Raw genomic sequence first — 13956 nt, forward strand, 5'->3', positions numbered from 1 at the left:
AAAAAAAAAAAAAAAAAAAAAAAAAAAAAAAAAAAAAAAAAAAAAAAAGGCAGGGTTTTGCCATGATGCCCAGGCTGGTCTGGTCTCCAACTCCTGAGCTCAGGGTGATCTGCCTGCCTCAGCCTCCCAAAGTGCTAGGATTAAAGGGGTGAGCTACTTGGCCGTGCATGTGTCTTTATGGTAGAACTAGTTATATTCCTTTGGGCATATACCCAGCAATGGGATTGCTGTGGACCCCCAATTTTAATGACAGTACTTTCCCTATTTTAAAAGACTCCTGTGATTCTGTGTGAAACATAAGAGACTAAAAGAAAAAAAAAAAGACTCCTATTATTCTTTCTTTCATCTCCAATCAACTTAAGCTAGAAAGAAGGAAAATGAAATAGGTGGGTGTGGTGGCTCACGCCTATAATGCCAGCACTTTGGGAGGCAAGGTGGGTGGATCACCTGAGGTCAGGAGTTTGAGACCAGCCTGGCCAACATGGCGAAACCCTGTCTCTACTAAAAATACAAAAATTAGGTGTGTTGGCACATGCTTGTAATCCCAGCTACTTGGGAGGCTGAGGTGGGAGGATTGCCTGAACCCAGGAGGCAGAGGTTGTGGTGAGCCAAGATCATGGGACAGGGTGACACTCCGTCTCAAAACAACAACAACAACAAAAACAGGAAAATCAAATAAAGGGCAGCCCAGTTCTGACTACAGCCCATTAAATGCAATGATTCATCAGTTATAGTCTCAGAAATATGCACCCATTAAGATTCAACATATGCATAAATAAGCTTATGTACCTAATGTTTACACACACCTTAATACTAACCCTACACTGTATGTATGCCACCCGTGTATCTTTCTAGACTCACACATTACCATCAATATGCTCCCTTTTATTTGTTGTAGAAAGTATCCCAGAGTTGAAAGATCCCGGGTTTAAAGAGTGTTTCTCTTATTATTATGTGGCTTGTAGGAAGGGGAACCACCTGAAGAGAAAGAGTAGGTAGACTTGGAGGACCACTGGCCTTATAAAACAATAATTCCAGTGGTTTATGCCTGTAATCCTAGCACTTTGGGAGGCCAAGGTCAGCGGATCAGAAGGTCAAGAGATCGAGACCATCCTGGCCAACATGGTGAAACCCTGTCTCTACTAAAAATACAAAAATTAGGTGGGCCTGGTGGGCCACGCCTGTAGTCCCAGCTACTTGGGAGGCTGAGGCAGGAGAATCACTTGAACCGGGGAGGCAGAGGTTGCAGTGAGCTGAGATCGTGCCACTGCATTCTTGCCTGGTGACAGAACAAGACTCCATCTCAAAACAACCAACCAACCGTAATTGCCACTGAAAGTCTTAGGTGCCCTAAACTGCTGGGAAAATTTCTTCCCACCTTTCTTTCAAACGTGCATTCTGATTGGTTAGCTCATTTCAAGGGCTGCCGGATAGCCTCACAAAGATTGTAAACAGGTGGGGTGCGGCGGCTCAGGCACGTAAATCTCAGCACTTTGGGAGGACTGGTGGGGGGGGGGGGTGGTGAATCACCTGAGGTCAGGAGTTCAAGACCAGCCTGGCCAACATAGTGAAACCTCGTCTCTACTAGAAATATAAAAAGGAGCCGGGTGTGGTGGCGGACGCCTGTAGTCCCAGCTGCTCAGGAGGCTAAGGCGGGAAAATCGCTTGAACCTGGGAGGCAGAGGTTGCAGTGAGCCAAGATTGCACCACAGCATTGCAGCCTGGGCGACAAGAGCGATACTCCGCCTCAAAAACAAAAAAACAAAGATTGTAAATATTTGGTTTGCACTGAAAAGAGAAGGCTTCTTCTGTCTGAATCAAGGAGGAAAAGGAAGGAAAACAAGTTCGTCTTACATCAAAAGTTTACTTTGCGTTGGACACTTAAATTCCTAAATGGGAGAAATGCAAAAAACTCTGACTCTTCAGAGTCATAGCTAACATTATCTTGGGCCACAAACTTACCAAGAATGCAATACAAGCCGGTGTCTCCTCTTTTCTACTTAAAAAATATTCTCATTTTTATTATTACTTTATTGCAAAGAGAAACAGACAGTAAGTCGGAGTTTTACGAGGGGCTCCGGTGCATAGGAACAATGGTGAATGAGGGTGGTGGCTCACCACCCCATGGGACTCTGAGGTTTTAGTGACAGCTCGCCTGAGCCCCAGGGGGCGCCGAGATTGCGGCGAACAGAGCAGCAGCTCAAGGCAAATCCATTCAGTGGGTCCCGGCCACGCCCCCGTAGTCACCCGCAGCTCCTAGCCGCAGGGCGCCCCGCGCACGCGCACGGCTTCCGGCTCGGGAGGCGGGCCCTGGCTGCCATCTTGCTGCGCGCGGGAAGCGCAGCCGCCGCTGGCCAGAAAGCAGAGCCTAGCGAAAGCGTGTACTGCTCAGACCGCCTTCCTTCTCCATTGCCACCAGTGCCAAGCAGCTAGGCTGCCCAACTGCAACTCTAGGCCAATGAACTAATCCATCGCCCGCAGCCTGACTCTCAGCAGCGGTTCGTCCCGGTGCCCAGCCCTGCGAAACGGAGCGCCAAGGCACCTAGCCTCCCCGCTGGCCACGATGCCGAACGTGCAACTGCCGCCCAAGGAGAGTAACCTCTTCAAACGCATCTTGGTGAGTGGCCGTAGGCCGCGCTGCCGTCCCCAGGTCTCCGGGTCCTCGGGCCTTAAGGGCAGTCTGGCGGTGGCCGGCGCAGGCCGGGCTTGGCCTCCGCTGTCCACCGCTCTTTGTTTACCTCGGAGCCCGCGGGACCCCACTTCCCCGCTCCGATCGGCCCACTGTGGTCTCCGGGCCGCTTCTCCGCGCGCTTCCTTTCCTCAGTCTGCGGCGGCTGGCCTCACCCCGCCGCACTCTTTCCAGAAACTTCACGCCGCCCTCCGCAGTGCCCGGGCACAGCCTCGTTCGCTGGTAGTGGCTGTCGTGCTCTCTGCGGCACCGGCCTCGCAGCCGCTCCGCAGGAATCCTTCCCTGTTGGTTTATTTTGCCAGCCTCCCCTCGGCGAGGTGTTTGCATTCTGCATTTTCTGCTTTGCGTTTTGCATTCGTTGCTTTCTTTGCGTTTATTCGATTGCACAGTGTACTCTCATACCTGTTAAAGCGGGATCGATGCAGTGGTGGAATTTATCCTGGTTACGAGAAAATAAAACCGGCAAGTCTAGGAAGCCAAGCCTGGCACCACCTCCCTTTGGGAGAAAGTTTGCCTGTCTGTAATGTACCTTGTTTACCCTCTTTGGAAGTGAATCGTTGACTTGAACTGTGTGTCTGAGTTGTCACAAACTTCAACACAGCTCTTTGCTTTTAAGTCGCACAGGCCTTGCTTGAGTAATTAAAGCCGCGTGGACTGGTTGGTTTTGCACTTGAGGGGAGCGGTTTTTTACTTTAATGCCGAGCAGAAGCCTAAATAATGGCCCCGTAGTGATGACCACTGCAGAGCCGGGTGGGCAGTTTTCTGTGGGCTTGGTGCCAGCGTCTCTGGTAGCTTTCCAGGTTCTGTTCTTCAAGGAGAAGAGGCAGCATGCCTTTGCTTTTCTCAGTATACTCTGGCGACCCTAGGTTTTAAACTAATATTGTTGATAGGTAGCTGTCTTTTCTGGTTGATCTTTTCATCTGAATTAAAAAAAAAAAAAAAAAAAAAAAAAACAAAAACCTGCTAATTATCTTCTTGTTAAAAAAAAAAAAAAAAAAAAAGCGTTTATTTCCTAAACAAGCGTTTAGGATTAAAGGCGAATTTATCGAAAGCTGGGTTGGCTATATGGCTGTTAGTTGTTGCTTAACTTTACTATAAAGAAAATACTAATTTAGAGTATTTTTAAGTATTAACAGCGGCAGGTAGTTCATAGTAGCTGTTCTGTTTCAAGCCGATAGAAACTTCACACAGTCTTCAGAATGTTAAGATATATAGCAGATGGGATAAAAATTTTAAATATTATGTGGTGCTTAGTTTTGAACAAATAAAAAGAGACAAATGTGAGAATATTAAAAATACAAATATTAAAGCATGTGGCAGTTTGCTTTATTGCGCTTTTTATTTTGCTTTTTCTCATGCCCTTTTATTTTACACAGCATGGAATTGGAGAAGTGATTTATTTATTTATTTTTATTTTTTATTTTTTTGCCCCAGAAATCTGAAACATTAATGAGAATATCATCTATAGATTGCTAGTTGGATTTCAGGACATTGGGCATCATACTTCAAAGATGACAGCACTTCTTTTCTCTCTATGTTGAGTTTTTTTGTAGTTCAAACCATGGATCAGTGTCATAAAGAAAAAGTTACGTTGTTATTCTCAAATTACAAAAAAGGTAGAGTTTATCCCCAAATAAATTGGGAAACGATAACCATAAAAAATTAATTAATTATTTTGAGCTGAGAATCTTGCTTTGTTGCCCAGGCTACTGTCGAACTCCTGGCTTCAAGCCATGATCCCACCTCAGCCTCCCAAATTGCTGGGATTACAGATGTGAGCTACTGTGCCCAGCCAACCTAAACATTTTAAAATCTAGGTATGTAATGTTTCTTACAAGGTTGCATGAATTTAGAAGGATTCTGCGTAAGTGAATTGTTTTTTTTCTTTTCTTTTTTTTTTTTTTTGAGATGGAATTTCACTCTTGTTGCTCAGGCTGAAGTGCAATGGCGTGATCTTGGCTGACCGTAACCTCTGCCTCCCAGGTACAAGTGATTCTCCCGTCTCAGCCTCCTGAGTAGCTGGGATTACAGGCATGCACCACCACACCCGGCTAATTTTGTGTTTTTAATAGAAGTGGGGTTTCTCATGTTGGTCAGGCTGGTCTCAAACTCCCAACCTCAGGTGATTCGCCCGCCTCGGCCTCCCAAAGTGCTGGGATTACAGGCATGAACCACTGCACACGGCCTGTGATTTTATCATTTCACAATTGTAATAAACGTGGGTAAAATTTGGTTACAACAAATTCCATAGCAAACAGAAGTCTCTATAGTAAGTTTATCTTTAAAGTTTAGTGGGTTAAAGTGCTTTGCCACTAACAATAAATTTTTTTTGTATTGAAAAACCTCAGACACTTCACAAAAAGTGACCAGCTGGTTTTTTATGTGTTACACATGGCTTATATCTGCATGTCTTATTCCCCAGACAGACTGTTAATTAGCATTACAGTTTGTTGAACTTTGGAGCTATTTCATGCCCTCTTTTAGGAAGAGACAAACCTAAGGTTGGTAAATGACCCAGTGGCTAAGGTTCTCTGTCTGGTTAGTAGCAAAGTTGAGACTAGAATCTATCGTTTCTACTTAGTCACTCCTGAGTGACTGTAGACTTGTCTTTTTTTTTTTTTTTTTTTTTTGCGGCAGAGTATTGCTCTGTCACCCAGGCTGGAGTGCAGTGGTGAGATATCGGCTCACTGCAATCTCTGCCTGCTGGATTCGAGCGATTCTTGTACCTCAGCCCCCCGAGTAGCTGATATTTCAGGTAGACTTAGACTCTGGGGCCAGAGTTGGGTTCAGAATTGTGGCTCTGGCATTTACTAGTTATGTAAACTCTATACCTATGCCTCAGTTTCCCTAACTAAATAGAGATATCATGCATCTCATAGACTTTCCTGGGATTTAAATAAAGAGGAAGTAAGCTGTCTTGGGATGAGGAAAAAAATAAGAACAGTGTCTGGACACATAGTAAATGTTTCCAATAGGTGTTACCTATTACTGCTGTTACTGGGAGTATGATTATTATTATTTTCAGATCATAAGTCAGAATAGTATTTCTCTTTGTCTTTTTCAGTAGTTCCTTCCACTTTTTTCTTGTCATTTGTGAGACAGACTCCTGTAGTCAAACTGATTGTTATTTTTTATTTTAAAATATTTTTGGAATAGGCAGTATATTCACATGGTTCAAAATTGAGGTTTCTCTCTTGTCCGTGTCCAGAACCACCTAGTTCCCTTCCCCAGAGGCTGTCAAGAGGCTGCAGTATAAACTTTTTTTCTGTGAAGACTTTTCTAATTTCTTCCACATCCTGCCCCTGATGCAAGGCTTAATGAAGGTCTCTTCCACTGCTAGTGCCATTTTGCTTTGAACTTAGTAGGCTGTATTTATTGAGCAGTTTCTTACTTGTGTAGCCATGGCAGTGCAGCAGTGTTTAAAATAGGCTAAGTCCGGTGCAGTGACTCATGCCTGTAATCCCAGCGCTTTGGGAGGCTGAGGTGGGAGCTGGGATCACTTGAGCCCAGGAACAAAAGACCAGCCTGAGCAACATAGCAGACTTCATTTCTACCAAAAAAAAAGAAAAATCAGCTGGGCATGATGGCATACACCTGTAGTCCTACCCACTCAGCAGGCTGAGGTGGGAGGATCACTTGAGTTCAGCTGTTTGAGGTTATAGTGATTGTGTCACTGCACACCAGCCTGGGCAACAGATCAACACTCTGTCGCTAAAAAATAAGTAAGAAAGATAGCTGAGATCATTGTTCTAAGGATCCATTATATGATGTTGGGGAAGACAGACACTTAACAATAGCATAAATAAGATTTCAGGAAATGATAGCACTGTGTGGAAAATAGAGTAATATGGTAGATAATATGTTGGGGAAGGAAGGTAGATGGCAGTATTTGATAAAGTGGGCAAGTAGGGGACATGTGAGACTTGGATAATGAGGAACCATCCATGGGAAGATCAGGGAAAGCATTTCAGGCAGAAGGAACACAAGTGTAGGAGGGGATAAGCTTGGCATGTTGAGTAATATAACCCCAGTGTGACTGAACAACGTAAGCCGGGGAAGAGTAGAAAGCAATGGGGTGGTTCTCCGCATCAGTGGCTGCCAGGGAGGGATGTTAATTGTGTACCCTGGCTGGTGGCTTTTAGGAATAAAGATGTTCCTAATCCTTGCATTGGACTAATGATGGTCTTTGGAGTAAGACCAGAGTTTGCAGCTAAGCTTAGCTGCTTATAAACAAGTTCTTGAGCTCTTGAGTTCAGTTTCCACATCTTTGAAGTAGAAGTAATGACACCTACCTTAAATAATTGGTATTAAGATATTACAAGTTTTATACAGACACATAATAGCTGCTCAGTAAATGGTAGTATTTGCGTGTGTGTGCATGCATGTGTGCGCATGTGTGTGTGCATGCACTTGGGTTTCATTCTTGTAGTAGCAAAGACTTTTAGTGCAGTTTCTGGTATTTTTCTGTTGTCACGTATGTTTTTGCTTAATTTCTTTTTTTGAGACAGGGTCTTGCTCTGTTGCCCAGGCCTAGTGCAGTGGCACAATCATGCCTTACTGCAGCCTCTTCCTTCTGGGCTCAAGTGATCCTCCCACCTCAGCCGCCCAAGTAGTTAGAACCACAGGTGTGCATCACCACCACGCCTGACTAATTTTTACTTTTTTTTAATAGAGATGAGGTTTTGCTTTGTTCCTCAGGTTGGTCTTGAACTCCTGGGCTCAAGCAATCCTCCCGTCTTGGCCTCCCAAAGCATTGGGATTACAGGTCTGAGCTATGGTACCCAGCCTGCTTTTAAATTTTGAATTAAAAAATTCTGTGTACTAGGAAAGGGAAACGAAATAAAAAGTTCTGTGGCAGTATTGATTGATGAATTTCTGTTTTTTTCTGTTTGTTTATTTTGAGATAGAGTCTCACTCAGTCGCCCAGGCTGGAGTGTAGTGGCACGATCTTGGCTTACTGCAGCCTCCACCTCCTGGGTTCAAGGAATTCTCCTGCCTCAGCCACCTGAGTAGCTGGGATTACAGGCATGTGCCACCACGTCTGATTAATTTTTGTATTTTTAGTAGTGATCGGGTTTTGCCATGTTGGCTAGGCTGGTCTCAAATTCCTGAGCTTAAGTGATCTGCCCACCTTGGTCTCTCAAAGTGTTGGGATTACAAGCCACCACCTGACTCGGCCAAATTTCCTGTTTTTTAAATGTCTTTTTTCATTGTCTTCTATAAAAGTGAAAATATGTAGATTTTAGAACAATTTGACAAGAATAGGTAACACAAGTATACTGCACGTTTGTAAGTGATATCCTTTCCATCATATTTTGACCTAATTTTGGATCATGAATTTAGAATATATGATGCAGTGAAAAGTTGCTTTGTTGTGTATTCATTTGATAAAATAACTTTTGTTCATTTTTTTTAACAGAAATGTTATGAACAGAAGCAGTACAAAAATGGCCTCAAGTTTTGCAAGATGATTCTATCGAACCCCAAATTTGCTGAACATGGAGGTATTGTCTTATGTGAGAGATTGCTTTAGGGAAATCGAATTCCAAAACCAGACAGGATTAACAGTGAAAGAAGAATATTTCCCAGATTCCAAGGCCTTGCATTTCTTTACTAGAATGCATAATTGTTCAGCATTTTTTCAGTGCTCTATGAGTCTTATTGTAGATTACCTGTATTATCCTTAAGTATATGTACTGTCTTTTAGATTAGGATTGGTTGGTTGATCTATTGGGGAACAATTGGAAAAAGTGTATATCAGTATTTTTATAGGCCTGATTTCCATTATTATTTTGAATAGAATTTTAAGTTTGTACCTTGGTTTCCTATGTGTAAAATTAGGACAAAATTTGCAATGTAGAAGTATAAGATATGGTCACCTGCGCTTTATTGTTTGGTAGATTTTTTTTTTTTTTTTAAAGTATGTGCTGACCTTTACGTATGATACTACTAATTTACCATTAGATTGTATGTTTTGAGTTGTTTTTCTAACACTGGTGTTAATAGGTGTGTATTTTCTTCTTCTGTCCATTTTTAGTAGTAGCCAGTGTTTGAAGGGTGGATCAGGATAGACATGACAATTATGATCCTGTAGCATAGCAAAGCTGGTTGAGGTTACTTAGTATCAGACTTGAGTAACGGTTGAGACCATCTTGCTGGGAAAGTTGGCTGACCTTGCCCACGTTTCTAACCACATTTAAAAGATTATTTGAAGGAAATGGAAAGAAATCTGTATTTTATAGAATTAATTTTAAAGCTTACTTTTAAGCTTTGTAGCTGTGGACTCTTTATCCACATGGAGCCTGTGGTTCATGTATGTGCTGACCTTTACGTATGATACTACTAATGTATCATATGTATCACATATCCAAATGGAACCTGTGGGTTTATCCAAATGGAGCCTGCGGGAAAGTTCAGTATGTAAAACAGATAAAAGGCGTTGGAGAGGGGGTTTGGGCCATAGGATCACCATGTTCTGAATACCATGACGTCTGCTGAAATCAGTTTGAAAACCATTGTTCTTGTGTAATTCCCTTCTTGTGGATAATTCACAGAATTGCTTCATCTTAAACCATCTTTTATTATCTTCCATACATATTTTTTGTTGCCACTACCATTGTCCATTGTTGTGCTCTTGAAAAGTGAGCTGATGTTAATTAGCCTAAGTAGAATTTGTTGGAATAAACTTGCTCTCAAAAATGAAGTCTGTTCCAATTTTGAATAAAGTGATTTTTAAATTATGTATATGTCTTTATTAAGGTAGATTGAGTGTTTTTGTGTGATTGTAAATCAGATTGGTGATTGATTGATTAGAACTGACCTTAGGTAAAAGCTGTGGAACAGTAGATTTAATTCAATATGTCTGCTTTGTAAATTTTTTTTTTTTTTTTTAGACGAGTCTCACTCTTGTTGCCCAGGCTGGAGTGCAGTGGCACAATCTTGTCTCACTGCAACCTCTGCCTCCCAGGTTCAAGCAATTCTTCTCCATCAGCCTCCTGAGTAGCTGGGATTACAGGCATGTGCCACCATGTCTGACTAATTTTTGTATTTTTAGTAGAGACAGGATTTTGCTGTGTTGGCCAGGCCAGTCTCAAACTCCTGACCTCAGGTGATCCACCTGCCACAACCTCCCAAATTGCTGAGATTACAGGTTTGAGCGATTGTGCCTGGCCTGCTTTGCTATTTTTTCAGCAGAATAATATCAACCACTTTTACAGAGTCTTGTGAAGAGCAGAAACCATTTTAGCAACTCTGAACCTAAGGAATTTCAGAAACGGACTTGGGCTGCTAAGCTTTAAGTAAATATTTAAATGTAATTTTACTTTTTCTGCTTGGAGAGAAGGTCAAACTGTGAGATTAAAAAGATGAATTGGAGCTGTAGTAATCCTTCAGCTCTCAAGTATTAAAGTACTACTAAGAGAATAATTTTCTTTCATTTGTAAATAGAGTTTAAAAATTATTTTTTCAGAGACTTTGGCTATGAAAGGATTAACATTGAACTGTTTAGGAAAAAAGGAAGAAGCTTATGAATTTGTTCGTAAAGGACTTCGTAATGATGTCAAGAGTCATGTCTGTATCCTTTTGCAGTAGTTTAATTTATGTTTTCATTAGTTTTTTTCTAATTCAAATTAAATTTTTACTGTGAAAATTTTAAACCTGCATAGAAGAGAGAATTTAATGAACTCTTTTTATCAATTACTCAACTAGAATCATTATCAACATTTTGTAATATAATCAACTTTTGCCCATGCCCCTCTTCCAATACTAGTTTCATCTGTTCCCTACCTCGTGTTTATTTATTGGAGTATTTTAAAGGAAATCTATAATATGTGTTTACTTCTGTTGTGCTTAGTGTTGGAGAAAAGTTACTTTGATAATTGTATGTGACTTGAAACCATTTTATTTCCTTAAACATCATTAACTGAGTAATACTTCCCTATTATTCCAAATACTTTTAGTTAATTATATGGTAAAATTTGTATGTCTTAAACTTCTTTTAGAAATTTTAGAAGAAAAACTTAAAACTTATTTTAAAACAGATTTTATGTAATATTAAGTATGATATTGGTCCTTCACCTTGGTTTCTGTTAACATAGCTGTTCCTTAATTGGAGCTTTATAATTGTGTTTTTCTTTGGCTAATATCCCAGTGTGTAAAAAAAAAATAATAATAATCTTTTTTTTTTTTTTGAGAGGGAGTTTTGCTCTGTCATCCAGGCTTGAGTGCAGTGATACAGTCTCGACTCACTTTACCCTCTACCTCTCGGGTTCAAGTGATTCTCCCACCTCAGCTTCCCAAGTAGCTGGGACTACAGGTGTTCACCACCATGCCCAGCTACTTGTTGTATTTTTAATAGAGATGGGGTTTTGCCATGTTGGCCAAGGCTGGGCTTGAACTCCTGACTGCAGGTGATCCACCCACCTCAGCCTCCCAAAGTGCTGGGATTATAGGTGTGAGCCATTGTGCTCAGCCAAAAAAAGTTTTTAAAGGATGGATCATTGAAATTCATTTTAATTTGTTTTTCCTATCCATATGTTTATCTGCAGTTTTTTTTTTCTTTTTCACATATGCCCTTGCATTTTAATTTGTTACGTTTAATTCACTTCGCCACTTACTGGTATTGAACATAAATAGTCTTATTAGTGTTTTCACATATTTGGCTTAGGGTTTTCTCAAATTACTAAATACTTATTTCTTTATCCCAGTGCTTACCCCAGAGTGAAGAGAAGGGCATGTATGTATGATAGTTTTGTGGGGCTTTTGGCTCCAAGAAATACTGACTTTAATTTACAAGAAATAAAACTTTTTTTTGTGGCTTTTAATATAACTAGGAAATTAAGTGATAGTTACACGCTACTTTAGAATTGACTGTAAATTTATTTCAAAAGGTAGTTGCAGTTAAGCATATATTCTGTTTGAACACATTATGATGAAGAATAGGTGAATGTTGAGGTTGCTGGGGTAGGAAAGCAATAGGATAGAGGGTAGAAAATGTGAAGAATTTTTGCCAAGAATTATTTAAGGTTACTTAAAATGTTACAGAAAATTTCAAACATATACATAAGTAGAGGGTACAGAATAATGACCTGCCCCCCCCCATCTCAATATGGCCATCACCCAGCTTCAACAATCTGACAATTATCAACTAAGCCTGATCTGGTTTAATTTTTAAGTTACCCTCACTATTCCCCTCCCTCAGGCCCCACATCATTCTGAAACAAATTTCAGGCAAAATACCATTTCCTTAATGGAAGTTTTATATTAGATATGTGGCATAGTATATTCTAGTGTCTGTGTATGTCTTTATTTCCTTAACTTAATAGGTTGGCATGTATATGGACTCTTGCAGCGTTCTGATAAGAAATATGATGAAGCTATAAAATGTTACCGAAATGCCCTCAAATTAGATAAAGATAACCTGCAAATTTTGAGGGATCTCTCACTGTTGCAGATCCAAATGAGAGACCTTGAAGGTTACCGAGTAAGTACTTCTTTCTTAAATGTACATGATTTTAGAGTAGATTTAATTTAAGAGCATGTGAATTCAGAATGAGGTGAACATAAGCCAAGATCACATAGATTTGATTGTTCATTAGACGGTGTATGTCACTTGGGATCTTCCTCCTCAATCATAGTTAAGGTACTGAGGGAATGTGTTCTCTTTCTGGGTCCATGAGGGGGCTTAGTTTTAAGGGCAAGAATTTCCCAGTGCCATGCCTCCCCTCCCCTCTCTCTCCATCTGGGAGATTTAACGTTTATGTTTAAATTTGGAGGGCGGGGAAGAAGCTAAGAGTCAGTCACTCCAGTGGAAGTTCTAAGGAACTCCTTTCATTGGCCTGGGGTCTTACAGAAGGTGGGGGTTCCTCCCAGGTTAAAAGTCCCCTTCTTCTGCACCCCTTTGGACTCCATGTTTGGGTCCCCTTCCACGAACACTCCCTTTGTGGAAGCCATCTTTCTCTCTCCTGGATTTTCCTTCTGGAGTCCCCTCCTGTACCCTCTTGTGAAAGCCTGTCTTCTGCTAAACTCCATCTCTCTCTATTCCCTAATACTCTCTGGAAGCTGCTTTCCTTTCCTGGGTTCCATCTTTCTGGATTCTGTCACTTAATGTGAGAGTTAGCTGTTTCTTTCTCTCTCCTCCTGTTTCTCTCTCTCTTTAAATCACTTTCTACAAACACTTTTGAGTCTGGCATTTACTGCGCACTGCGCCGTGGTCCCCTCTCATTCTTGAGAGGGCAGGAGACCAAGAACCTGGAGAAACATCCTCTCAGGGAGCTGAGGGCACCAAACCTCATTATTACAGCACTTTCTTGAGTATTAAAAAATAATAACTGGTGGGGTACAATGGTCCACGCCTGTAATCCCAGCAGTTTGGGAGATTCAGGTTGGAGGATCACTTGAGGCTAGTAGTTAGAAACCAGCCTGAGCAACATAGTGAGACTCTGTCTCTACAAATAAAAAAAATTAGCTGGGCATGGTAGTTCACACCTGCAGTCCCAGCTACTCAGGAGGTTGAGGCAGGAGGATCCCTTGAGCCTAAGAGTTGAGGCTGCAGTGAGCAATGATTGTGCTACTGCACTCCAGCCTGGGCAACAGAGCAAGATTTTTTCTCAAAAAACAAAGTGGTTTTTTGAACATTTTAAATTTGTTAATTATTTAAAAAGTAGAGACAAGATCTTACTATGTTACTGAGACTGGTCTTGAACTCCTAGGCCCACCTCAGCCTCCCCAAGTGCTGGGATTACAGGCATGAGCCACCACATCTGACCATACTGTTTAACTGGAATATCTATGTGCAACTGCTGTACTAGATTCTTTGTGGGTTTGATATTTACAAATTTGGTAAACTAATAGAGCTTTTATAGTTGAAACTAAATATAAAAGTAGCTTTTAAAAATTATTAGTAAATATTTTTAAAATGTGAGAAGAGTTGCCATAAATCAGTCTTTCTGTAGTTCAGACCTCTTCAGATTTTTTGCATCTTCAACTCTCTCCTGGACATCTCCGTGTACTTGTTCCACTTAATGTCCTAGAATCAGTATGTCCAGCATGGAATTCTCTTTCTTGTGAGAAGGTGGCCACCAGGTTCTAACAGTTTTCTTTAGAGACATTTTTTATATACTTCTTTCACTTGCCCTCTACTGCCATATAAGCCTTTATAACCCATGCCTAGATTTTTGCAGCCACTTCAAGGGCTCTGCTGAACTTAATAATGGCACCACTCTTCAAAGTTGTTTTTTTTTTTTTTTTTTTTTTTTTTTTTTTTTTTT

At 41.1% G+C, this 13956-nt stretch overlaps 1 protein-coding gene across 6 annotated transcripts in view; it reads left to right on the forward strand.

Moving 5' to 3' along the window:
* Nucleotides 1-2264: 2264 nt before the first annotated feature.
* NAA16 (N-alpha-acetyltransferase 16, NatA auxiliary subunit) overlaps nucleotides 2265-13956 on the forward strand; it is a 59017-nt gene continuing 47325 nt past the window's right edge. For 5 of the 6 annotated variants that reach the window (XR_001817825.2, XR_001817826.2, XM_017503771.2 and 2 more), the window contains exons 1-4: nucleotides 2265-2617; nucleotides 8109-8193; nucleotides 10158-10262; nucleotides 12013-12170. Coding sequence is in view for 4 of the 6 variants with exons in the window: in XM_017503771.2 (XP_017359260.1) it covers nucleotides 2564-2617; nucleotides 8109-8193; nucleotides 10158-10262; nucleotides 12013-12170 (402 nt within the window). In the remaining 2 variants the exon portion in view is untranslated. The remainder of the gene's footprint in view (nucleotides 2618-8108; nucleotides 8194-10157; nucleotides 10263-12012; nucleotides 12171-13956) is intronic. The other variant, XM_037729666.1, reaches the window with a different exon arrangement.

This window comes from Cebus imitator, unplaced genomic scaffold (genome assembly GCF_001604975.1).
Source record: "Cebus imitator isolate Cc_AM_T3 unplaced genomic scaffold, Cebus_imitator-1.0 Scaffold314, whole genome shotgun sequence".
Lineage (NCBI taxonomy): Eukaryota > Metazoa > Chordata > Mammalia > Primates > Cebidae > Cebus > Cebus imitator.